We start from the raw sequence: 26632 nt of genomic DNA, 5'->3' as shown, positions 1-26632 counted from the left end.
ATGTTAATTATGCACACTTGATTGAAAAGTCCATTAGATCCTACCCTTTGTCCCTGGGATCTAGTGTCAGTTCTTGTATACACTCTAGAAACCAAAGGCCTAGCTAATATCGGATGATCATATACCAGCTTATTAAGCCGAGATATGTGTGGGTCTTTTGCCCACACAGGTAGCCCCTTTGCTCAAACTATAGAAAAACCAAGATGCTTCTGTTATCTATAGTTTGCTGTTTTGTCTGAAATGAGAATCTTTGGTTACCAGTTTCAGAACACGTCAAGATAAACCACTGTTTGAAGTTGGTTTTACTATCCTGGCTTGTTCTGAAGCTGGGACCCATATTTCCCCAGTTCAGATGAAATGAGGAGCTATTGCTACTAAAAGACTTGTGCACATTTCTGCTTAGGTAATATTCATCTGAACTGGCTCATTGGTTTGCATATGTAAATCCTTATCAGGATTGGCTCCCACTGTGTCTGGGATCACAGTTTCACTGGTTATTAGGATGTTCTCACCCTCCCTTCTCCTGCTAGTCAGATGTCACATCCTCTTGACTCCTTGCTGTGCACAGAGAATGCCAAAATGAACACCGGGATATAGTTTTTGAGAGCTGCTGTCACGCGGGATGATACGCTTTCTGTCTCTCAAACTGCAAGCCCTAGATTCTTCCGTACAAGTGCATGTTTTTCTCTGCCTGTTTATAGAGAAGACCTTGTGCTGGCAGCTAACAGTCAATATTGCTTGCTCTGCTTCTGATTGGCTGCAACAAATCTCACAAGATTATGGACACCTGACATAGATGCAGGGAAATAATATTGCTTAAGCCTTCCAGAGTGGCTGGGGCAGCTCAGCCAGATGGGTGGGGTACAAGTAATAAATTATTATTATTATCATCATTATCATCATCATCATTATGGACCTTCTCGGTAGTGGCGCCCGCCCTGTGGAACGCCCTCCCATCAGATGTCAAAGCGATAAACAACTACCTGACATTCAGAAGACATCTGAAGGCAGCCCTGTTCAGGGAAGTTTTTAATATGTGACATTTTAGTGTATTTTTCATCTTTGTTGGAAGCCGCCCAGAGTAGCCAGATGGGTGGGGTACAAATAATAAATTATTATTATAATTATTATTGAAAAAGAGGTGCCAAAACTCACCATGAATGCCTCTCTTGTTCTTTTATAATGGCAGTGGCGCCCACCTGAGAGCTGAGTTCTGACTGAAAACAAGCCCTGGCTACACCACACTCAATAGCACATGCACATAATAACTAGTGAAACTGTGATCCTGGGCAGTGTGGATGGAGGTCCTGGACTGCCCAGACAACAAGACCCCCCTCTCAGCCTTGCTGATGTGGTCCAAAGGAAAGCAGAGCAATACGTTTGACACCTGCTTGGCTGCAGGAGTTGTCGGAATGAGGCGTACAACGTGCCACCCAACTATCTTAGGGACTCCACACCCGATTGGTGTAGGGTTTACTCCTTAGCCTTTTCTTCTCCTGAAGATATCCCACAAGGCAGCGGAGGTTGAGGATCAGATTTTTCCTTCTCCTAGATGGGCTCCTAGGTTGACGAGCCCCATCTGCCCCTCACCTCCCTCTACGGCATGTTCAGAAACCACCTTCTTGACCTTTGGGGCTGCTATTGGTCTCATCCGCTCAATCCACTGCAGCCTGTCTTTGCATGCAGGGGAAGTCCCTAACTCACCAAGGGTTTAAGACCCATCAGCTATCCTCACCTGGCTTGCTGGCCAGTTGAAGCCATCCCCAGGGTGTGGCCACATGCTGACAGCTTCTAAGAGCCACAGCTGAGAGGTGAGTGCAGGGTGCGGACCAAAGCGGGACAAACTACCCCAGAAGGATCACAATGTGTCCCTCACCTGAGGGTACCAACCCATGCCAGAAAAAGTGTCGTTTTCGGGAAAGTGAGTTTCTGTCCTGTTGTTCAGATTCCCTTTCCCTGCACTTTCCATTGGGGGAATCCTGCACATTTGCTGGTAGGCTGAGGGGGCAGGGCATATGACCACACCATTTTCTGCCCCCTGTCAGTATCAGGTTGATTGTGTCTCCCACTCCGTGATCCATGTGCAAAACTTCTCCCCTCAATGAGCCTCTTTTGCACCCTTCCCCAGCTTCACCGTTCCCCCGGAACTTGGCAGAAGTAGCTTTAAGAGCCTTTGCAACTGCAGTCTCCAGCCCTGACCCTATAAATATGTTCCAAATACTACCTGGTCGGCCAGATTCTGCAGATTTTCAAGGAACAAGTTTTGTTTTGTGAGCTGGTTAGGTAGAAACGCTGGAATGGATTTTTGTGTGGTGTTGAAAACAAATAAAAAACCAAATTCCTAGACTGAGTACGGGTGCATAAGCACCACATTCCTCCATCCTAAGCGTGTAGCAAGAAAACAGGGTGGAGTGGGTGGAGAAAGAATTGTGAACAAAAATTGCATAGTTTCTAAGAAAGTTGAAAGGGGCTGTGTCTAGTTTCAACATAGAATTTTGGGGCTTGTGTGTATGCAAGTCACCTACTAGTCCTAGCCCTTAATTTCAAACGTGAATGGCTGTTGGAGACTGCAGTTTCTCATTAATACTTGGAGGGATGCTCAGAGCCTGAGTTCAGCTCATTTCTGATGGTCACCTGTTGGTCACCATAGGCAACCAAATGAGTAATTACTTACTTAAATGAGTAATTACTTATTTTCTCTGCTTTTTAAAAAATAACTGGATAATCCTGAGATTTTATTGGGATTGGAGTACAGCAGATCCAGCCAGTCAAACATTGTTGTTTGGCCACTTTGTTGAGTATGACCTGGTTCGCACATCCCCGTATTTGGTAGTTTTTAACGTTTGATGTTTTGCTGTGTTTTTATTATGGTGGAGTAACTGGGGCAATCCAGTCAGATGGGCTAGGTGTAAGTAATTTCTTACTGTATTATTATTATTATTAAGCACACTGGCGCACACGGATGAAATTGTGGACACTTTGCTCTATTCATCCTGCTGCTGCGCTGTTAATAATCAAGTAACGTTATGACTTGTGCTGTCTGAACCTGGTTTGTTCTTTTCCAAATAAACCACAAAGAACAAATCCTGACTTACGCTCAAGGTTTGAAGGAAAATGAACAATGAGATTGAGTTTGGGTTACATAACAAGCTAGACTATAGCTTTTTTATATTCAACCACAGTTTATTTTAACTATGGCTTATTGTGATGTACGAACCAGGTCTATGTGTAGATTTGGTCTCAGATATTCTGTGAATACAAAAACACTGATTTTCATTGTTTCACAACCTTGTAAAAGGCGATTAGTGCACACATGCAGGTATATTCTGCCGTCCCTGCCCCACCGCACAATGATCATTCAAATGCCCAACACAAGCATTCCTAACTGGAAATACAGAGGTCTGAATGCCAGAGGCATGCAGTTTGTTAACCTGTGCATTTAGTAATATTGAAAACACTTTCTATCATTCTGGCCAGGTGACAATTTAAGGCGCGCTTGTGTATGCATTGTCCTGTGCGCGTGAAGACAACTGCCCATCTCATCTCAAGGCAGCATGTGGATTATTTGAAAAAAGGCAGAGCTGAGTCAATGTTGGATAGCTGATCATAAGCAAATCCACACTCATAACAGCAGTAAATATTTTCTACCTAATTTCAGCTTCGCTGCATGTATGAGATCCACAATTTTTTAAGCACTGTTTCATTGAAGAATCTAAGATCTGTGGCTTCCAAGGGGAACTTTTAAACCAGTCCATCCATGTGTCTCCCTTTTGGAATGCATTCCTCTTGTAGGGCTCAGGGTTGCTTAGTTGGGCTATTCTTAGCCTAAAACAAGTCAATCAAAGGCCTAAATTACGCAGCAGGTGGCTTCACTTTGTGGCTTGGAAGGTAGGCCTCAGCTAGGAATAGAAAAGTAAGTAGTTTAGGAACGGAGCGCCAGGAAAGAATTAGTTTTATTCATTGGCTTCCTAAAGGAAGTTGTATGTGGTGCTAATGGCTCGCTCTTAAAAGCAGAATAGATAGGCTCTTCTGGAAGGGAAATTGGGTAAGAGCTTTACCGCTTATAAAGTAATAAATCTTGCTCTGCGCTGTACATGCAACGGCAGCTTGCACTGTGCCGCTTTGTGGAGAGTTAATTTGGCAAGCCTCAGCGGGAACTTCATTAGGAACCGGACGCTGAGGGCCTCGCACTTTGAAGCTGGCACCTACGTCTTCAGGTGCTTGACAGTCCTGCCGAATCTGTTAAAGCACAACTTCAGCTTCCCATACATATATTTTAGCTTGCCTAGCGCTTGACAAACCTCCTGTTCCTACAGTCCCGGGCATGCAGCAAACATGAGCTTCACCATCCTAGCTGGTGGGCTCTGTTCATCTTGGCAGGTCATAAACTGTGAGGGGTTTTTTATCATTTGCATCTATAATAATAATAATAATAATAATGTTTGAGGGGCATGTGGCAAAATTAAAGGGTAAAGGGGACCCCTGACCATTAGGTCCAGTCGTGGCTGACTCTGGGGTTGCGGCGCTCATCTCGCTTTATTGGCCAAGGGAGCCGGCGTACAGCTTCCGGGTCATGTGGCCAGCATGACTAAGCTGCTTCTGGCGAACCAGAGCAGCGCACAGAAACGCCGTTTACCTTCCCGCCAGAGCGGTACCTATTTATCTGCTTGCACTTTGATGTGCTTTCAAACTGCTAGGTTGGCAGGAGTGGCAAGATTGGGGTGTGTATATTTTTCAATATATTGTGGCATTCTAGGATTTTTTTGGGGTGGGGGTGCTATAGATCATAAATTATATCTTGTAAGAATACAATCCCCCAGGAAGCTAACATCTGGACCAATATCCTCTTGTTTAAAGAGCACGACTCCAGCATACATTCATGCCCTTTTAACAGACTGGTAAATTCCCCACTCCAGATTTTATGCACTCTGATGCTCTTGACAGGGATGATACAGAGCTAGTACTGTGAGGAGTGGATAAGTCTTACTAATAAAGCAGTTTTCTTGGCCAGATTTCTGAAAAGTTCAGTTATATAGTCCGAATTATTAACATCTCTCCAGCTAAAGGTACTTTGGTGCCAATGGAGAACTTGACACATTAAAAAAAGCCCCCCAAAACTTTGGTTTGAATCTAATGGGGAATATAAATTTTGCGTTCTTTTAAAAATTAAACAGCAAGTGAAAATATAAAATTACATGAAATCGTTTTCCATTTTCTTTGTCTGTGCATATTGTTCGAAACAGAACAAATAAAGATTGTTAAGATTGTAGACGGCCGTTGGAAACTTCACCAGTTTTGATAGCTTGCTCTTTCTCTAAAGGACTTGTGCGTATTCCGTCACTTGCAAGACTATCCAGGCACCTTAGAATTCTACTAGTCCAGGTTTCTAAATTGCTATTCCTTGTCCTGTTTTGGAGATTGAAAGCTTAGAATGTAGTGAAGAGGAGGTGAATGGATAGGCTGCAAATGACAGTGTAGCAAAAAACCCATTATTCTACTGCAGTACTGGGCTAACATGCGTTAAATAGGGCAGAGGTTCATTAAGGCAAAAGAAGCATTGTGGCCTTTCTGCAGTTTAAATCTATTAGGAATACGATTTGTAATGCAAAATAAATAGAAGCAGTGTTGGAGAAAGCTTGTACTTGAGCTCTGTAATCCTTTCCAGAAATGTTTTGTGTCCGTCTACGAGCAAAAATATGCCGAAAGGCTGGGTTGGTGTGCCCTCAAACAAGAATGCTAACATAACTGTTTGGCCATTAATGTTTATACTAATTATTTTGTCCCCGCTTTAACTTTTAGGCTCTGCTGTTTGGCAGCTGATAGCATCGTTCTTGAAGCTCCCGATCTCTGGAACTCACTGCATTGTCGGTGCCACTATTGGATTCTCATTAGTTGCAATCGGCACAAAAGGAGTTCAGTGGATGGAGCTTGTCAAGATTGGTAATTGACATTTCCTTTTATTTGTGAAGGTTTGTGTACAAACATGCATTGACTGAAACTGGCATTATAGAAACATGATCGTACAATTTTGCTATACTTTTGTTTGGGAACTATAGCCAAATGATTTTGCAAAGCTTCGTTTGATATCCTGGTTTGGAGGGCTTCCTGGCCAGTGTAATTGGCCAGTTTGGACATAATAGCAAATTACCGTATTTTTTTCTCTGTAAGACTCACTTTTTCTCTCCTAAAAAGTAAGGGGAAATGTGTGTGCATCTTATGGAGCGAATGCAGGCTGCACAGCTATCCCAGAAGCCAGAACAGCAAGAGGGATTGCGGCTTTCACTGAGCAGCGATCCCTCTTGCTGTTCCGGCTTCTGAGATTCAGAATATTTTTTTTCTTGTTTTCTTCCTCCAAAAACTAGGTGCATCTTGTGGTCTGGTGCATCTTATAGAGTGAAAAATACGGTACAATTTTATTAGATCCAGAATAAACGTATTAGGGAAAGAGGTTGAGCTCATGGCAGTCTCTGTTTCTGTAGCATGATGACATTCTTTCACAACAAAGGGTTGGGCGTGACAAAAGAAAATAGAAAAAAAGTTTTATATCTGGAAATAACAAACACTAACTCACATGTCCTGGGTATGACTTCTAAACCAGATTTGGAGATCTCCCCTGATTCTTCCCATTCCTGTAATCCTAGTTAACCCTAATTCAGATGCCTGAAGTAGAACGCCTCTTCAAATCATGGTTTTACAGCATAGTTTCAAGCAGTCCTGATACCACAGTATCTGAACTGAGGTTAATTATGGTTAAACCATATCAAATCACAGAAGGGAGGAAGAAGCATGCAAGTGCCCCAAAGTCCATTTTGGAAATCAGGTTCCGTGAAGTCTGAACTGAGCTCATGTGCACTTTAAATACTGACATGGAGAGAGATAACAGAGCTGTTATGGCTGCTTTCCTGGGACCACTGGAAGTCAAGCTCTGGTTTCACGTCTGTTTTATTTCTCGGTTTTTAAATCCATGCCAAAGTTATGTGAGAATTGATAGCTTTACATTTCTAATTAAAGTGATCACAGCTAATATTTCAAAGCTTAATGTGCTGTGCATGCTTGTTGGGAACATGCACATTTCTTAAGCCCTCCAGAGCTGCAAGCCATCTGACCTAAAGTAGAATTTCTTTATTTTTAATTCAGTGTATTTGTGCTGAAAAATAGCACAAATTTAAATGACATCTGAAGCTATGGTGTTCCAAAGTACTCTGTGTTGGTGTTAGAACATCATCAGGGGCATAACCATGGGTTTTCCTACTGCGTTCAGCAGAGTGTTCTTTGTATTTTAAAAGACATACAGGACAGGCATGATAGCAGTCATTCTTAAAAACTTGAGTTTTTTTTACGAATTAAACTTTTGTAACTCCCTTGTGTAGTTTGGGACTTGCAAAAATGCTCAATTCTCTCTTAAATGCCAATGTTCTCTATAGAGTATCCCAGTACTGAGTTGAATGATTTTTCTATCATCCCTGTCTAGCTTCTATAGATTTTTATTTTTATTTTTCAAAATGGACATTGAGGGATGGGTGAGTGGGTGAGAAGATGCAAATTTTACTTTCACTTTAACAGTTGGTAAGCCTTTCAGGGAAAAATATGCTAAATATCCAGCTAAAAATATTCCCTTCTCATGCAATTTCGCACTAAAAACTCACATTAAAATCAATGAGACTTAAACATGCCTAATTTCAGGAGGATTGTGGGTTGGCACAAACTTCTTTTTTCTTCTAACCTGTAAGCTAACTTTTTTGCAGTATCCAGGATCAATAAAAAATAAACGTGCATTGTCAAAAGCTTATAATATTTTTATTGGATAGGAGTTTAGCACAGTTGTAAATTATATATTTTCAATTTTTTCTTCTTGTTTTGCTTTTATTCAGTTGCTTCTTGGTTTATCTCCCCATTGTTATCTGGTATGATGTCTGGTGTGCTGTTTCTGCTGATTAGATTCTTCATCTTAAATAAGGTTAGTGGCGAAATTTGTGCTTCCTGTTTTTGTTGCTGGTAAGACTGTAATGTAAGTGACAAATAGGCTTTGCTCTTCTTCACCGCCAGCTACCCACCACATACTCAAAATGCACTCCAGAGGCTGTCATATGCCCTATTCCCTTAGTAATCTCAATGCCTGTAGATTTTCTTTAAAGTCTGCAGAAGGTACATTTACTTATTCAAGTTTCAAAGTGTAGTTCATGAATGCTAAGTTCATCTTGAAATGGCTTGATATTCATGCAAGTTATGAGTTCCTAGGGTTCCATTGGGTTTTAGTGTTCCACCAAAAATGGAAGTCAAGGTGTTAGTGTGTAAATGAGACTGGGTTTTTACTAATGGTTCTTATTGGATTATGTGGATCAAAGTAAACAGGTTGTGGTGTGGTACACAGGTGATAGATTTAGCCCTCATTTTATTTTGTTCCCCATTTTATTTACTCCCATGTAATCAAATCACTCTGTTCACTTATTTCAGGGAACAGTAAAGGGTTTTTTTTGTGGGGACAGAACCCATTTAGAATCATAGAATCATAGAATCATAGAGTTGGAAGAGACCACAAGGGCCATCGAGTCCAACCCCCTGCCAAGCAGGAAACACCATCAGAGCACTCCTGACATATGGTTGTCAAGCCTCTGCTTAAAGACCTCCAAAGAAGGAGACTCCACCACACTCCTTGGCAGCAAATTCCACTGTCGAACAGCTCTTATTGTCAGGAAGTTCTTCCTAATGTTTAGGTGGAATCTTCTTTCTTGTAGCTACCCCAATATTGGTTCAGCCTCCACTAAGTGGTACTGTTTGTGATGTGTCACTGTGCACAGAAATGCATTCCTACACATAACATGCATCTTCCCAGTAAACAGGCCCACCCTCCATACATCACCTGCCACAGTCACTAGCATTTTCTAATGTCATTGTTTTTGGGTTTTCCCCGAATTTTTTTTTATTGCTTTTCAACATTTATCACAAAATAACATGACAAATTACACAAGAAAGAAAAAACACACACACCACACTATAATAAACTAAACACACAAGAAAAAAAGGTTGTCTCTTCAAATATCCAACTTTCATCACATTGATGACTGTGACTTCCTTGAATCCCCTCTAACTGAATTTCATTATATCACCTTTATAAAACAGTTCTCCAAATTCATATTTCTAATAATATTAACTCCTTTCATTTACTAACCTCTTTTCCTTTATTAATATTCTAATCCATAATGTTTACTACCACATATCCTTATTCTACCCCTAAGCCTATTTGTCACTTCCAAGGATTTTCTATTTATCTAATGTCATTGTTAAAATGGGTTTTGGGATGGCTGCCCCGTTGTTTTGCCTTTTGAAATTTAAATTGTTCATCGGCAGTCAAGACACCCAGGACACAATTTTAATCAGATGCACCATGTGTTCAAAGAGCAAAATTATTTTTGCCGTAAGTTTAGTAAATGGTTAAAATATTGAGCTCCCATCGTGTAAGGTTCTCAGGAAAGATGCAGACATTTTGTAAAGCCCTAAAGGGACTCAAATCAGTCATGAGGTTTCAGTAGCCTGTGTTAAGGACATCGGCACTCAAGTGATAAATTCATGGGTTCTAATTATGGAATTTGAATTTGCCTGAAAGCCAGTGGTGTTTTGAAATTAGATAGTGACATGCATAAGTCGAACTGACAGTAGGTTGCATGTCTGGCCCTCTTCTGGACTAGATCTGTCCCCAGAAGCAAATGTATGGGAGGGGAGCTGAAAGAAAACACATCATTTTGCTTCTTACTCCCACTGATCATGAGTTGCCATTTCTCACTTTCCCAGTTCCTTTTTTCTTATTTTAATATTGCAGAGAGCTAACAAGGACTCTGGAATAACTCTAAAACTGAAACGTAATACACAGCTACAAGCTGTAGAGGATAACTAATATATGCCACTGTTTGCGCACGGCTTCTCTCTGTTGACTAAATAAAGAAAAGTTTATCAACTGCACCTACAATTCAGAGTCTGAAACCGTTCTATTTGTTGCTGAGTTGCTTTAGGTGTGGGCATCTGTCTAGCAGCGTTGAAGCATCCAGAGATCAGTGTGTGCTTTCAGCACTGAAATGCAACCCATTTTAGTGGAACACTGCCACATCGCTCATCAGAAATGCCTGTAAAACATTCCTCTCCCCTTTCAAATTGCCAAAGCTTCAGAATAAGAGGCTGTGAAACTGTAAACAGAAATTATCCACTCAGTAAATCAAAACAAAGGATTGCAACCTCTTTCTGTAACCTTGATCTGATTGCCTATGATATCCACAACTTTGATGTCCTGTAACATTTTTTCTCAATAGCTACTTATACCCACACAAAGTCCCTATTTCAAAAAGTTCAAAAAGAAATGCTGGTGAAAATCTTAATATATTACTAGAAGCTGTGCCCCACTCTCTGCATTTGCCAACTCCCCTGTCACTTTTTCTCGCTCTACTCAAACCTCTGCCATTGTTTAAAATCGCTACCCCCAGTTTCCTTTGCTCAAACTCCTGCAGTTGTTTAAAAACCTGTCCTCTCTTTTGCTCTCTGCCATCATGACTTCATTCAAATTGAGGGTTGTGATGATAACAGGCACCACCCCACTTATGCACGATCATGTATATCCATGGTGCTAGGAAACAACCAGCCAAACAAAGAAATAAATTCAAACCAGGAAACGACGGGAGAGGCCTCGTGGCTCACAAGGAGACCCTCTCCAGAGCCCAAAGAGGATTTCAGTGAGGGCGCAGGAAGTACCAAAGAGACCGGAGGCGCAGCAGGGTTTTGTTTCCACTGCTCAGCCTCCCCGCCTAGCAGCTGACACTTGCGGTAGCGCAGCAGCAGTGGCCGCTTTTCTGCACATTCTCCAGACTCCAGGTGGCTCTAGAGCTTCAATTCTAGTTGAAGTGAGAGTTGTGTAGAGAGAGAGCTGAAGAGTAGGAAGAGGCTTTTAAGAGGGCGCTTCCCACTTACGCATTTTTTTACTTACGCGCCTGGGGCCCTGGAACGTAACCCCCACATAAGTGGGGCGGGAGACGCCTGTACACTACAAACCCTCCAGTGAGGGCTGATTGTTGATAGCCTTGCATTTTCATGTCTATGGGGAGGCAACATTAAATGTTTATTTCAAAGTCCCTCGATGTTTAAAGTTTTAGCACAATTAATTTTTAAATGAAGCGTTAATATGGTGGACAGATCCAGTTATCCAGTGACTGTACTTACCCATGAGGAGCTAAACAACGTTTACTCCCATGGTTCATTTCATTGGAATCTGTGGTTAATCTTAACTGCGGCTGGATTGAAACAAGCCAACTTCAAATTGGAATAAAAAAAATGTCTCTTTTAGGAGCACAGGGAAGTACCATACTGAGCCAGACCATTGGGTCCGTCTAGCTCAGCAAATGCCAGATATTGAACATGAGACGTTCTGTATGCAAACAGATAACTCTGCCAATGAGCTTATGGTCTTTTCCTTAGGGCTATTTTGCTTGCTTGCTTGAACTTCCAGTCAAACAAATTCATTAAAAAGAGAGGTGGTTTCCTGGCAGCCTGTGTTTTTACCATCAAACCTGGAGGAAAGCAAGGGATAGCATGGTGCATGTAGGGATACTGAAAGTTCTTGGAGACCAGCCCCGGAGAAGCATTTATTCTTTGTGGTTCCACTCCTCCCAGCAATTACTGCATAAGGACAGTGAACATAGATTTCTGTTTTGCCGTGATCTAATATGTAGTTTGGCAGCCTGCCTCCTGCTCTAATCAAAACACTCCCTTGCTTATGAGGCTAGGAAGGGTAAAGCTCATAGACCTCCTGATAATTTCCCTTTCCTGCCAATTCTCCCCAGGGAGGTAAAGTGCTTTAATCTTTCTATCTCCTAACAAGATAATTTTCTACACTCTAAAACTGTGCGCGTCTCTGAATGGGCAAACCAGTGAGAGGGAATGACAGACAGAACGGACTCATAAGGGATATAACTCAGACTGTCAGATCCTGTCTGCCTAGAAATCTGTCTGTACACCGTCCCCAGGTTCTAGTGCAACCATTTTCACAATTGTTTATTACTCATGGAAATAGGGGCCCTGTCCAGCAACAGAGTGACAGTTGTGTTTCTGTGTGTCTGTGACAGTATTTGCTTGGGCGTTGTTGCCTCTTACACTGGGGACAACAGAACCAGCTGAAGGTGCCTCTTACAGTTTTAACTCATCCAGCCGTTCGCTGTTGTCTGTCCTCATTTTTTAATTTGGGGCTGATTTCAGAATTCAGAAGCCACATTTTTCTTTTTTGCTTTGTGCCATATTTGGGTAATAAAGGCTGAATTTTTGCTAGCAGATATTCAGGGCCTCCTTATTTGGAGTGAGTTGAATTTTTTGACTGACTGTATCTGATGCAGTATCTCCAAAGCTGTGATATTTTATCTTCTTTTATTCTTTATACAGGAAGACCCTGTGCCCAATGGTCTTAGAGCCCTTCCAGTCTTCTATGCTGCTACATTAACAATTAATGTATTCTCTATAATGTATACAGGTGCCCCTGGTGAGTATTATCTGACTTACGATGTCTACTATGTTATATGCCGGCTGTAGTCAAACACTCTGTGAAGAGGGACAAAGGCTTCAAAAATTACCAAATGTAGGGGAATTCATAGGGAAATTTTGGGACTTCTGAATATCATTCTGGATGCTGGATGATTGGTAAAGGACAAAAAGAGATGATAAATGTTACAACTGACGAGGCTGGTTTTGCTTTCCGTAAAAGAAGGAACACATTCAGACAGCAGTTCCTGGAAAAGCAAGACTAGTTTGTGTGTTTTCACCTAAGCCATTGTACCCACATGGATTCACAGCCATCCACAGTCTCTTGACAAGTGTGCTTGCATGATGTGCATGTTTCAAGACACATATTTGTAGCACTTGATATGCTCACTTAAAAAACCTTAGGCACATACCAAAGTTTAACATCCAAAGTTGCCCTGATTTTGTTTCTGTCAAAAGCTGAAACTTCATGTTCTAAATAGGCACATTTGCTAATAAAGGGTAACTGAATAAAATGCATCCTCCTTCCTTTTTATTTTTTGTGATCAGTAGAACCAGGCAACACACCACTGTCCTCTATTAAGTTGAACTTGTAAACTGGCACAAGCTGTTATTGCTTTAGTTTTTACGGTTAACACCAGATGCAGTTCAGTAGCAATAGCAGATTGTCCCAATCTGATGCACAGTGCTCTGCCCATGTGTTTATAATATTACCAGTCTTTTGAGCAAGGAGCATGTGTCCTGAGTTTCAGAGGAAATGACTTGGATTTATAATCTTGTGCTTTTACTTGTATCACAAGTACCACCATGCCATTTATTTTTTTGATTTTATTGGTGTGTTAAAAATAGGCAGCTGTACCAGATCAGTTGTATGTAGAGTGACAAAAGATATGGGCAGCTGCCATTCCCAGTGAAATGAAAGTACTGACCCAATATCGACATATTATGTATCAGATTCAAGGAAAGGAGCTGTGCTTAACAATTGCTGGTTTGTATATCATGGGTGAAGTACTGTGAGGGCTTCAATGACAAAAGCACCAGAAATTATGCCCGTGGCTTTGGATTCCCATGCTGTTTTTACCAATTAAAACCACATTATATCTCCTGTCAATTGACAGTGCTGGCTTGCATGACCTGTGTACAGAATTGGGCCTGTAGGTATTTAAGAGTATGCATGCTGTGATGGAAGGCAGATATGTGCAGCAGTATGGCAAATTCAGTGGCCCACGTTGGAGTCATAGCTGGTGAGCAATCATCATGAGCTCTATGTGGAAATTCTTTTTAAAAGCTGCCACAAAGTGTAATAGATGTTTCCTTGGTGTAGAGATCAAGCCAAATGAGATGACCTTTACAGTGGGGTGGAAAGCCTCATTCCCATTTTTCAAATGAACAGAAATGTAGAGATGCCATAGTGAACGTCAGTGCTGAACACAGTGGCAACTCAAACCCTTGTGATCTGGGCAGCTTGCATGAGAGCGATAAAGATCTTGATGGTCTTAATAAGAATGGAAAGGGATGGTGGTAATTTGGTACTGCATTTGAATACATTTGCCACCTTGCTTCCATGGCTTGTTGTTGTTTAGTCATTTAGTCGTGTCCGACTCTTCATGACCCCATGGACCAGAGCACGCCAGACACTCCTGTCTTCCACTGCCTCCCGCAGTTTGGTCAAACTCATGTTGGTAGCTTTGAGAACATTGTCCAGCCGTCTCGTCCTCTGTCGTCCCCTTCTCCTTGTGCCCTCAATATTTTCCAACACCAGAGTCTTTTCCAAGGAGTCTTCTCTTCTCATGAGGTGGCCAAAGTATTGGAGCCTCAGCTTCAGGATCTGTCCTTCCAGTGAGCACTCAGGGCTGATTTCCTTCAGAATGGATAGGTTTGATCTTCTTGCAGTCCATGGGACTCTCAAGAGTCTCCTCCAGCACCAGAATTCAAAAGCATCCATTCTTCAGTGATCAGCCTTCTTTATGGTCCAGCTCTCACTTCCATACATCACTCCATGGTTTACAATCCTCAAAAATGCGAACTATGCTCAGTAAGGCCTTGTTCATCTAGCTGACTTGAAAGGACTTGAGCATACAGAGCCAGGAGGTCACTGCTTGAAATTTTGGGCTGAAACAATTTTTTTAAATGAAGTTTATGCAGAACGTGTAACAGAATGGATAAATAAAAACTGCAACACGCATAACAGAATCATTGGCATTGCACAAAGTGGAGAAGCAAGGAATTCAGTTTCCTATGACATGGTCAGAGTGATCATGCATCTCACAGGATTAAGAAACATCTCTTCAACCTAGAAGATGATGACGACAAAGCTGTATTCATAGTCTGTTAATCTCTCTGCATGTCTGATGCATGATTCAGATGATGTTTTCAAAAGCCATAGAACAGTTGAAGAGGTTCAGTGCATTCAGAATAGTACCTACAGAAGCCACAGAACCTGACAATAGCAACATGCTTCTGGTCTCCCTGACAACAATTGTGGCAACAGATGATGTTCCCATTAATTCGCTGAAAGCTAATGACCAGTGGATAGAAATCGCAAGACATCATTTAATTTCTTTTTCTGTAGGAATTTCTATACCGTTCAACATACAATTTATCAGAGATTAATATGAAGATTTGATTCATCAGGGCAGCTCCTACCTCATGATCCACTGGGGGGGAAAAATAACTTGATAAAACTTTTGCTTGTTTAAAGATGCTTACCTTATGATCCAGGTGTTATGATGTCTAGATGGAATATGGATTCTCTCTTTCACTGTTGCTTGTGAAGGTTGGAGAACAGATGAGCACCATGCCATAAGCAGGCTATTGGTGTAGATAACCCCACATGAGGTTCAGAACTTGTGATGGTAATGCACTAATTTGAGCAGCAGGGAAGCCTCAGGAGTTCTGACATTTTGTGAGCGTGCTGACAAATTCTTCTTTTTAAAAAAATAATATTTATTAAAAGTTTAAAGATTACAGAAAGAAGTAAGAAAAAGAGAAAGAACAAACAATACAAATCAATACATTACAATACATAAAAAGAAAACAAAAGACACAGTACATCAAAACAAAAACAAAAACAGTTAAAAACACATCCAATATTTATCTTCATCTTTCATTAACTTGTTTCATCGACCTCCTCACACCTCCCTTTTTTGTATTCTAGTTATTAATTATTTCAGCAAATCCTTTCACTGTTTTCTGTCTTTTAATTGTCTTAATTTATTTTAACCTTATCTTACCATTAAAACCCTAAAACTTCTTTGTACTTAACTCCTTATAAAGCCATGTAATTTCATTCCAACATTTTCCTAACATTTATTAATTTTACAATATTTCTCTAAATAAATTTTTTCCAATCTTTTTCCACCGTCTCTTCTCCCTGGTCTCGGATTCTGTCAGTCCTTTCTATCAGTTCCATATGGTCCATCAACCTGGTGGTCTTCTGTCCGAGGCTCTTAACTCTTTCCCATGTCCCTTGTGCTGACAAATTCTTCTGCTCTGTGGTCTGACACTTTGGGGGCAGTACTCCAGTCATTTTTGATGGATGCACGTGAGTCTGTTCCACAAAGGCTGACACACAACCCAAACAAATAGGTTCGAAAGAGGCAGTACTAAAGCACGTTGATGGGCCTGGTGCGCTGGTGTGAAGTCACATCACTGGGCAAAAAAAATGTTACGGTAAATGTTGTCTCCTTCTTTGGAGGTCTTTAAGCAGAGGCTTGACAACCATATGTCAGGAGTGCTCTGATGGTGTTTCCTGCTTGGCAGGGGGTTGGACTCGATGGCCCTTGTGGTCTCTTCCAACTCTATGTTTCTATGATTCTATGATTCTATGTTAGAAAACCAATGTGGAAGGATGTAATTTTGTTTCTTTTTTTTCAGTCCTAGGAATTGTTCTTCCTATGTGGGCAATAGCGCTAATATCAATTGGTGTATCAATAATATTCGCTATCTTAGTCTGGATATTTGTGTGTCCGTGGATGAAAAGAAAAATAGCAAGTATGTCTTTGGGGTGGGCTGGGGGAGGTCAAAATGTGTGTAATGTTAAATCCCGTGTTTGAGGGAATACCTTTCCAGTGTGTTTTCTAGAATAGTGATGCTTTAAATATAACTGCGACAGGTGACCTTTTTATGCTTTGCATATCATGACATTTTGGTTTTTAGTTGTTGTGTTTTAAAAAGGCAGGCCATGATCCAAAGAATGAAAGCTCACTGTGACTTCATACTTTTTAAAAAAAACAAGCAAAAACCCCCCAGGAGATTCCTATTTCGTATCTTAAATACCTTTGAAACTTAACTTGTTTCCAAAAATTACCGTATTTTTCGTCCCATAGGACGCTCCGTCCCATAGGACGCACCTACTTTTTTGGGGGGGAAATAAAGGAAAAAATTTTTTCCCTTTATTTCCCCCCCAAAACCAGGTCGGGGAACAGTGGGATGGCGGCGCTGCGCCTCCCCGCTGTCCCCCGACCTTGTGGGGCTGGCCGATGTCTGCCTGGCGCCAGGGCGCTCTGCTGCAGGGCGCCCCATGCGCCGGGCGGCAGGCTGCCGCCCGCAAGCCTTGCGCGCCGGGGGGGGAGTTCTCCCCCGGTGCGCGAGGCTTGCTGGCACTTGCGCGAAGCACGGGGAGTCCTCCGAAGGGCGCCCCGTGTCCCGCGCTGCAGGCTGCCGCCGCAAGCCTTGCGCGCCGGGGGGGAGTTCTCCCCCGGTGCGCGAGGCTTGCCGGCACTTGCGCGAAGCACGGGGCGTCCTCCGAAGGGCGCCCCGTGTTCCGCGCTGCAGGCTGCCGCCCGCAAGCCTTGCGCGCCGGGGGGGAGTTCTCCCCCGGTGCGCGAGGCTTGCCGGCACTTGCGCGAAGCACGGGGAGTCCTCCGAAGGGCGCCCCGTGTTCCGCGCTGCAGGCCGCCGCCGCAAGCCTTGCGCGCCGGGGGGGGAGTTCTCCCCCGGTGCGCGAGGCTTGCCGGCACTTGCGCGAAGCACGGGGAGTCCTCCGAAGGGCGCCCCGTGTCCCGCGCTGCAGGCTGCCGCCGCAAGCCTTGCGCGCCGGGGGGGGAGTTCTCCCCCGGTGCGCGAGGCTTGCCGGCACTTGCGCGAAGCACGGGGCGTCCTCCGAAGGGCGCCCCGTGTTCCGCGCTGCAGGCTGCCGCCCGCAAGCCTTGCGCGCCGGGGGGGAGTTCTCCCCCGGTGCGCGAGGCTTGCCGGCACTTGCGCGAAGCACGGGGAGTCCTCCGAAGGGCGCCCCGTGTTCCGCGCTGCAGGCTGCCGCCCGCAAGCCTTGCGCGCCGGGGGGGAGTTCTCCCCCGGTGCGCGAGGCTTGCTGGCACTTGCGCGAAGCACGGGGCGTCCTCCGAAGGGCGCCCCGTGTCCCGCGCTGCAGGCTGCCGCCGCAAGCCTCGCGCGCCGGGGGGGGAGTTCTCCCCCGGTGCGCGAGGCTTGCTGGCACTTGCGCGAAGCACGGGGCGTCCTCCGAAGGGCGCCCCGTGTTCCGCGCTGCAGGCTGCCGCCCGCAAGCCTTGCGCGCCGGGGGGGAGTTCTCCCCCGGTGCGCGAGGCTTGCCGGCACTTGCGCGAAGCACGGGGAGTCCTCCGAAGGGCGCCCCGTGTCCCGCGCTGCAGGCTGCCGCCCGCAAGCCTTGCGCGCCGGGGGGGAGTTCTCCCCCGGTGCGCGAGGCTTGCCGGCACTTGCGCGAAGCACGGGGAGTCCTCCGAAGGGCGCCCCGTGTTCCGCGCTGCAGGCTGCCGCCCGCAAGCCTTGCGCGCCGGGGGGGAGTTCTCCCCCGGTGCGCGAGGCTTGCCGGCACTTGCGCGAAGCACGGGGAGTCCTCCGAAGGGCGCCCCGTGTTCCGCGCTGCAGGCTGCCGCCCGCAAGCCTTGCGCGCCGGGGGGGAGTTCTCCCCCGGTGCGCGAGGCTTGCTGGCACTTGCGCGAAGCACGGGGAGTCCTCCGAAGGGCGCCCCGTGTTCCGCGCTGCAGGCTGCCGCCCGCAAGCCTTGCGCGCCCAGGGGAACTCCCCCCAGGTGCGCAAGGATTGCGGATAGCTTCCTGGAGCCTGGAGAGCAAGAGGTGTCGGTGCGCACCGACGCCTCTCACTCTCCAGGCTTCCGCGAAAGCCTGCATTCGCCCCATAGGACGCACACACATTTCCCCTTCATTTTTGGAGGGGAAAAAGTGCGTCCTATAGGGCGAAAAATACGGTACTTACTGTGTGACAAATGGGGAAAATGATACTTGAGAAACAGAAATCCCATTCAGCCAAGGTAGCTTTAGACTTATCGTGTAGTACTTCGCGTCCCAGCCCAGAGTATTTTATTTATCTAACAGCTAGGCTGCTTTGAGCTCAAGGAAGCATAGAACAAAAATTTATAAGATTTAGTGATCTAAATTAGATTGATGTGTAGGTGGAAGCAAATGTTCTGTTTCCTTGGTCTCTGGAGGGAGTTTAATCTTACAGATGTGGGCAACTTTCTGGGTTTCTTGACAAAAGAGCAAAGCAGTCAGTGCATTTATTTATTTAACTGGTACTAGTTATTTCTGTTGAGTGGATAATTAACCCATCCTTATTAAAGCTCTGTGTTTTCCTTAGGTCGGTTAAAGAAAGAAGGGGCATTATCAAAGATATCTGACGAAAGCCTTGACAAAATACAAGATGAGGATACACCTGTCTTTAAAGAACTTCCTGGTGCCAAAGCAAATGATGAAAGTACTATTCCTCTTACTGCCTCTGGAACAGAAGAGGCTGGTGTATCAGATAATATAGCAAATGGAAGCCATCCACGGGTGCCATATGGTGAGAAACCAAGAGCACATAAATTATATTCTGTTTTTGTGTTGCTGCCTGCTGATATTGTAATGGTTCTAGGGGTTGCTTGTGCGTAAATCGGCGCCACACCTGGGGGGTTGCCTGAGTGAACCCTTTCTGTCTGGACAGCCACTCGCCCGTGGCTGTCTCAATCGCTGGCAGAATCCGTCAGTGGGCGTTTCTTGAACTTCTTCCAGCATAAAAGTTCTTTGACGCCTAGTCTCCGCCTACTCTCCCTTGCACAGAAGCCTTCTGCGCAGGGAGGGTGTGGGCATTGGAGGACCCGTGCTCTCCCCGCTGGTCCCCGGCGATGAGTCTTGGAGCCACCTCGCCGATTCCCCCATCTGCCCCCCTCCTCCACTGGTGCTACGCTGATTTCCTTCCCCAGAAGATGTGCTGCTTCTCTCCCTCCCGGGACGCTCTCTGGAATCCCTCTGGAGCCCTCCCTCTCCTTCTGGCTCCGATGGCAGTTCCCTGACAGATATCTAGTGGGCAATTCCCTTCTGTGCAAAACCCCTTCCCATCCCAACTTTTTTGTTGTACAGGGTGAATAAAAAGAGAGAGTATGTGGTTTTCTTTTGCTTTTTTGGATAATTGCTCATGCTCTTTTTCTGGGAGCTTGTACATAACAGTTTTTTAAAGAACAACACACAGTTGTATGCTACACTGTGTAATTGTCTATTGTCTTCTCAAATAGCTACCTGTTCATTTACCACAGTTTCTTTTAGTGGATGATACATTTAAGGCTGCTGTCAAATCAATTTCTGATATCCTGGCAATGAACCACAGAAATGACATAATATTTTCGCTGAATTTTTAAATGGCGTCTTAATATTTGAGATACTGAACTATGTTTCACCAATAGACAAGTCTACGCCTTTGTCTTTGTTTTCAAAGACCGAGAGTATTTTACTCCAGTAGCTGAACAGGAATAAATAAATAAACATTTATTGCATCTATTCCCCTCCCTTTCCTTTAATGAGCTCAAGGCGGTATATATGGTGTGTGTCCCTCATTTAATCATCACAACAGCCTTGTGAGGTAGGTTAGGCTGAGAGGTAGTGATTCGCCCAAGGTCACCCAGTGAGCTTCATAGCTGACTGGGAATTTGAACCCTGGTCTCCCAAGGTCCTAGTCCAACACTCTAACCGCTATGCTGCAATGACTTTCCATATGCAGTTATTTATGTTATTATTACACCTAGATTGATAATTTAAAATAACATGTTTCCTGCCTGCAGATTTATAATCTGAAGGTACAGACAAGAGAAATTGGGGAGGATAAATTAGTTGGGGAAAGGTGGGTGGCTACCCCCCTCCCCTTCAACAGGCTTTCTTTCTTCTAACATTTAACCCAGAGTGGGTGGCTGACGCTTCAGTCCAAGAAGAGAAGGGGTTGGCAATTGGTGAGGAAAGAGTCTCAGTCTGTCTCCCAAGCAACAAAGTAGTGCCCCGCAAGACAAATGCCTCGCAAGACGGAAAACCCGCTAGACGAAAGGGTTTTCCGTTTTGGAGGTGCTTCGCAAAACGAATTTGCTATGGGCTTGCTTTGCAAGACGAAAATGTCTTGCGAGTTCCTGCGGGGTTTTTTCCCCTCCCCCCTTTTTCCCAAGCCGCTTAGCCGCTTAACAGCTGATCGCTAAGCCGCTTAACAGCTGATCGCTAAGCCGCTTAACAGCTGATCGCTGAGCCGCTTAACAGCTGATCGCTAAGCCGCTTATCAGCTGATCCACTAAGCCCGCTAAGCCGCTAATAGCCTTTTAGCAGCTAATCCGCTAATCCCTTAAGCCTTTAATAGCCGCTAATAGCCGCTAAACCGCCAATAGCGCTAATCCGCTAATAGCCGTGCTTCGCAAGACGAAAAAACCGCAAGACGAAGAGACTCGCGGAACGGATTCTTTTCGTCTTGCGAGGCACCACTGTACTTGGCTTGATCATGCCTGAACGCCATTTTCCAACTCTTTGACTAGTGTGGATTCCACTGAATATTCTGGTGTTCTCTCCCTACATATCTCTGACCAATTTGGTCACCAGAAAATGGCCTCGGAGCAGCAAATATGCTCTGATGGAGCATAAATGCTCATACAAATGATTTTTTTAAAAAAAGAGTGATATTTCTTTGGAGTTTCACTGTTCTGTTGCCTTTAGGTCTTTAGCTTCCTCTGGGGAAAAAAAAATACTTTTCTTTGCTGTTTTAGGAAGAGCATTTTCAATGACACAGAGTATGGTGAAATCTCCGATTTCCAATGGCACCTTTAATTTTGACGGGCACATGAAGAGCGATATCCATGTGTATCACACTGTGCACAAAGACTCGGGATTGTACAAAGACTTACTGCACAAAATACACCTGGACAGGGGCAGCGACAACCGGCCTACGCAAGAAAACAACTACAAACTGCTGCGGCGCAACAATAGTTACACTTGCTACACAGCTGCCATCTGTGGGATGCCAGTCCATTCGTCCTTCAAGGCGGCTGATACGTCAACCCCAGAAGATAGCGAAAAGCTAGTTACAGACACGGTTTCCTATTCCAAAAAGAGGGTTCGATACGACAGCTACTCCAGCTACTGCAACGCCGTGGCGGAAGCCGAAATTGAAGCGGACGAAGGTGGCGTGGAGATGAAGCTGGCATCTGAATTAGTAGATCCTAGCCACCCCCCTGAAGACCCCGCAGAGGATGAGAGAGATGAGAGGGACTCCTCACAGGTTCACCTGCTTTTTCACTTTCTCCAGATCCTCACAGCTTGCTTTGGATCGTTTGCTCACGGAGGCAATGATGTCAGGTAAGTGCTTGCATATGTGAACGATGTCATCATTTAAAAGTTCTGTTGTTTGTTCCAGCAGTCCAACCAGGTAAAACCTGCTGCAGAATCTTAGTGATGCTGATCTGCTTTAAAAGCAGGCCTTGCTCAAAAAGTTCCTGCATCTATAGCCGTATTTTCACACTGTGGGTAAAACTTCCATTTGTGTGAAGAACAAATACAGAAATGAAACCACGTATCTGAGATTGAGGGCTCCAAGTCTAAACTATTTTTGTTGGCTTTGCACTGGATTTCATCTTCCCTCTTGGTGCCATATTGCTTGTGTACAGGTCTAGCTAGAATTTATCAGCTCTATTTGCTGACTACTGTATTTTTCTGTGTATAAGATGAGGGGTTTTTTAAAAATGTAAAAAGATTGTTAAAAAATTTGGGCTTACCTTATACACGGTTAGGGGACATGGGTGGCGCTGTGGTCTAAACCACTGAGCCTCTTGGGTTTGCTGATCAGAAGGTCGGTGGTTCGAATCCCCGCGATGGGAGTGAGCTCCCGTTGCTCAGTCCCAGCTCCTGCCAAAAAGCACACCAAAAAGTGCAAGTAGATAAATAGGTACCGCTCCAGTGGGAAGGTAAATGGCGTTTCCATATGTGCTGCTCTGGTTTCAGTGGTCTGATGCGCCAGAAGTGGCTCAGTCATGTTGGCCACATGACCCAGAAAAACTGTCTGCGGACAAATGCCGGCTCCCTCAGCCTGTAAAGCGAGATGAGCGCTGCAACCCCAGAGTTGTCTGCGACTAGACTTAACTGTCAGGGGTCCTTTACCTTTACCTTTTTTTATATACACAGGTAGTGCATGGGGGGGGGGTTGGGCGATTGTTCGCAACTGCAAGTAGGAGATATACAGCGGTGATTGGGCGGGTGATTGATGTATGTGCCAAGGGCTGTTTGGGATTGGCTGTTGTTGTAGCAATTGGGCGGGCAATTTGTGGCTGCTGGCTGCGATTGGGCAGATGATTGTTGTCTTCTGTGAGCTGTGCGATTGGCAGCTACTGTCAGGCGGGTGAGCTCAATCATAGAATCATAGAGTTGGAAGAGACCACCAGGGCCATTGAGTCCAACCCCCTGCCAAGCAGGAAACACCATCAGAGCACTCCTGACATATGGTTGTCAAGCCTCTGCTTAAAGACCTCCAAAGAAGGAGACTCCACCACACTCCTTGGCAGCAAATTCCACTGTCGAACAGCTCTTACTGTCAGGAAGTTCTTCCTAATGTTTAGGTGGAATCTTCTTTCTTGTAGTTTGGATCCATTGCTCCGTGTCCGCTTCTCTGGAGCAGCAGAAAACAACCTTTCTCCCTCCTCTATGTGACATCCTTTTATATATTTGAACATGGCTATCATATCACCCCTTAACCTCCTCTTCTCCAGGCTAAACATGCCCAGCTCCCTTAGCCGTTCCTCATAAGGCACCGTTTCCAGGCCTTTGACCATTTTGGTTGCCCTCCTCTGGACACGTTCCAGTTTGTCAGTGTCCTTCTTGAACTGTGGTGCCCAGAACAGGACACAGTACTCCAGGTGAGGTCTGACCAGAGCAGAATACAGTGGCACTATTACTTCCCTTGATCTAGATGCTATACTCCTATTGATGCAGCCCAGAATTGCATTGGCTTTTTTAGCTGCCGCGTCACACTGTTGGCTCATGTCAAGTTTGTGGTCAACCAAGACTCCTAGATCCTTTTCACATGTACTGCTCTCAAGCCAGGTGTCACCCATCTTGTATTTGTGCCTCTCATTTTTTTTGCCCAAGTGCAATACTTTACATTTCTCCCTGTTAAAATTCATCTTGTTTGTTTTGGCCCAATAAGTCTGGGCAATCTCCCCCCATTTTCTTAATTTGGAGTCCCAAAAAATAGGGGTCGTGTTATACACAGGAGTGTGTTATACACGGAAAAATGCAGTACATTTTCAGCAAGTTTTACCAAGTTGCTGGCCAGTTTCTTGTTCATAAATTAGGAGAAGGTTGCAAGGCACATGTCAGTTCAGTGATTTGGAAAATAACCTCCTAGGCAGGCTTAGTTGTATTGTGCATCGAAACAAAAAGCAGCTACTGTAAACAAATAGCCTGCTGTAATCCAAGAGTTTGCTTCTTCCACTCCCCACAAATCCATTCTGTTTTTAATAAAGCGTAGCTTGTACAACAGGCTTGCCTTTATAGGGCCAGTTTTGGGTATCTGTAATCATATCCCATTGATTTTTATACGCACCCATTTGCCACTTCTGGCTCACCGCAGAGTCTTACAGCTCTTAGAACTTCCTGTCCTTGATCATATATCAGATTAATAAGATGAGAGATGAATGAGCCTTCTTGGCTTCACAGACAGCCACGTCGCTCCACTTTCAGCAAGCAAATAAACCAGGAAACCTTCAATTGAGTATGGCGTCTGAACTGCTTAACAACTTCGGAGCAAGCCAGGGCATTGAACCACAACTTCAAAGCATGGTTTCCTAGTATGGGCGAAATGGCAAGCTATAGTTCAAGGTTTCAAAACCTTAGACTTGGGTCTGTACGCTGCCCTCCAAGCCTCTCCGTTTGGCACTCAAGACTCAGCCCAGAGTCCCACCCCCTCTTGCCTGGTTGGAATGTGTCCGTCAGCTGTGACGTTGCATAGAAAGGGGTGTGTGAGCATGTGTAGAAACTAGCTCACTGTACAAAGGTAACATGTACAGGTGGTGCTATGCTCACTTTTCTCTCTGGCCCTGCCTGCTAAGGGTTCCCAGAAGGAAATGTGGCCTCCAGCTGAACAAGGTTCCTCAACAATGCTGTAGTTAATTGGAGACTTTGTGGTCACTCACCTGCCAAAAGGAAGAGCTTAAAGGGCTGTCTGTGCACGTGGCCAAGAAACTTAAAAAGGTCAAGGTACCCCTGCCCGTATGGGCCAGTCTTGCCAGACTCTAGGGCTGTGCGCTCATCTCACTCTATAGGCTGGGAGCCAGCGCTGTCCGCAGACACTTCCGGGTCACGTGGCCAGCATGACAAGCTGCATCTGGTGAGCCAGCGCAGCACACGGAACGCCGTTTACCTTCCCGCTGGTAAAGGTAAAGGTAAAGGTACCCCGGCCCGTACAGGCCAGACTTGCCAGACTCTAGGGTTGTGCGCTCATCTCACTCTATAGGCCGGGAGCCAGCGCTGTCCGCAGACACTTCCGGGTCACGTGGCCAGTGTGACAAGCTGCATCTGGCGAGCCAGCGCAGCACACGGAACGCCGTTTACCTTCCCGCTAGTAAGCGGTACCTATTTACCTACTTGCACCCGGGGGTGCTTTTGAACTGCTAGGTTGGCAGGCGCTGGGACCGAACGACGGGAGTGCACCCTGCCGCGGGGATTCGAACTGCCGACCATGCGATTGGCAAGTCCTAGGTGCTGAGGTTTTACCCACAGCGCCACCCGCGTCCCATTCAAGAAACTTACTAAGCTAAGAGATGATGTCCGAAGTCCCACTGAGGAAGTTGTGGCCATCGCAGAGGTTGTCCAGCCTGGATCCATGCCAGTAGCAGATAGGAGCATAGAAACTTGCTTTGTTTTGGCACTCACTCATTGAGTGAGTCCAGATAAACAGTGAGGCCACGGATGGGAAATCAGCTGTGGGATTCAAATCCCTGTGAGCATGAACTGTAACCAAGTTCTTAACTGGAGCACTTCCTGGGTTAATTATACAGTGTTTACTCTTTCTTTGTAAAGGAACACTCCCAAGTTATTTGGCATGGCAATGAAGTTTAGTGTTTTATGGTCAGGTGCCCTGTTAATTATTTAACGTGAAAATAGCAGCCAAAAGCAAAGGCCAGTTGTACGGCTGACATTTCATTGCCTATTTTTAATACAGTGCTACCTCGGGTTACAGACACTTTGGGTTACAGGTGCTTCAGGTTACAGACTCTGCTAACCCAGAAATATAGTACCTTGGGTTAAGAACTTTGCTTCAGGATGAGAACAGAAATGGCGCGGCGCCAGCGGGAGGCCCCATTAGCTAAAGTGGTATCTCAGGTTAAGAACAGTTTCAGGTTAAGAACGGACCTCCCGAACGAATTAAGTTCTTAACGCGAGGTACCACTGAACAGCTGATAAATAAATTCAAATAGACTGTTTTGTATAGTTCAACATTTAATGGAAATGTAATGCAGCACTTAATGCAGTGCTCAAAGGCATTGCATTATTAAAACATTCAACACAATGGGATATAAACAAGAATGAAATACGTCAGGTATTATGTAAAAGTGAAGATGCTACTGTGAATGGAATGGATGAGCTTTGGCTAAAAACTGCCGTCACGAAAGAGAACCACATGAATAGCTCTATAGCAGTGCACAAAAATGTCAGCTTGGTCCAATTACAATATAAACATAAAAGATGTGAAGAAGAAGCAGGAGCTGTACTTCTGTGTGATACACTTTTGCATAATGCTATGGAGCATTTATATACATTTGTATGTATTATGTATTAATGCAACAACTGTATGCCCAAGAGCATTTAATTATCTATTAAGCTTGAAAATAGAACCAATTCTGAAATGA

The 26632-nt window shown here is 44.8% G+C and overlaps 1 protein-coding gene and 1 long non-coding RNA gene across 17 annotated transcripts in view; one reads left to right on the top strand and one right to left on the bottom strand.

Annotated features, from left to right (window-relative positions):
• Nucleotides 1–26632, top strand: part of SLC20A2 (solute carrier family 20 member 2) — a 102186-nt gene that overhangs the window by 57566 nt on the left and 17988 nt on the right. For all 15 annotated transcript variants that reach the window (XR_014503972.1, XR_014503973.1, XR_014503974.1 and 12 more), the window contains exons 3-8: nucleotides 5800–5940; nucleotides 7872–7957; nucleotides 12415–12511; nucleotides 16387–16503; nucleotides 19087–19290; nucleotides 21500–22088. Coding sequence is in view for 11 of the 15 variants with exons in the window: in XM_083407720.1 (XP_083263846.1) it covers nucleotides 5800–5940; nucleotides 7872–7957; nucleotides 12415–12511; nucleotides 16387–16503; nucleotides 19087–19290; nucleotides 21500–22088 (1234 nt within the window). In the remaining 4 variants the exon portion in view is untranslated. The remainder of the gene's footprint in view (nucleotides 1–5799; nucleotides 5941–7871; nucleotides 7958–12414; nucleotides 12512–16386; nucleotides 16504–19086; nucleotides 19291–21499; nucleotides 22089–26632) is intronic.
• On the bottom strand, nucleotides 13324–25989 carry LOC310661699. Of its 2 annotated transcripts, XR_014504077.1 has the most exons (5): nucleotides 25509–25989; nucleotides 24807–24965; nucleotides 22505–22634; nucleotides 15965–16161; nucleotides 13324–15405 (listed from the first exon to the last, which is right to left on the bottom strand). It is a non-coding gene; the product is annotated as an uncharacterized lncRNA (long non-coding RNA). The 2 variants fall into 2 exon arrangements; XR_014504078.1 differs by lacking the exons at nucleotides 24807–24965; nucleotides 25509–25989 and having other exon boundaries at nucleotides 22505–23128.

Source organism: Podarcis tiliguerta (genome assembly GCF_965153285.1).
Source record: "Podarcis tiliguerta genome assembly, chromosome: 13".
NCBI lineage: Eukaryota > Metazoa > Chordata > Lepidosauria > Squamata > Lacertidae > Podarcis > Podarcis tiliguerta.
This window is presented reverse-complemented; position numbering and strand designations above follow the sequence as displayed.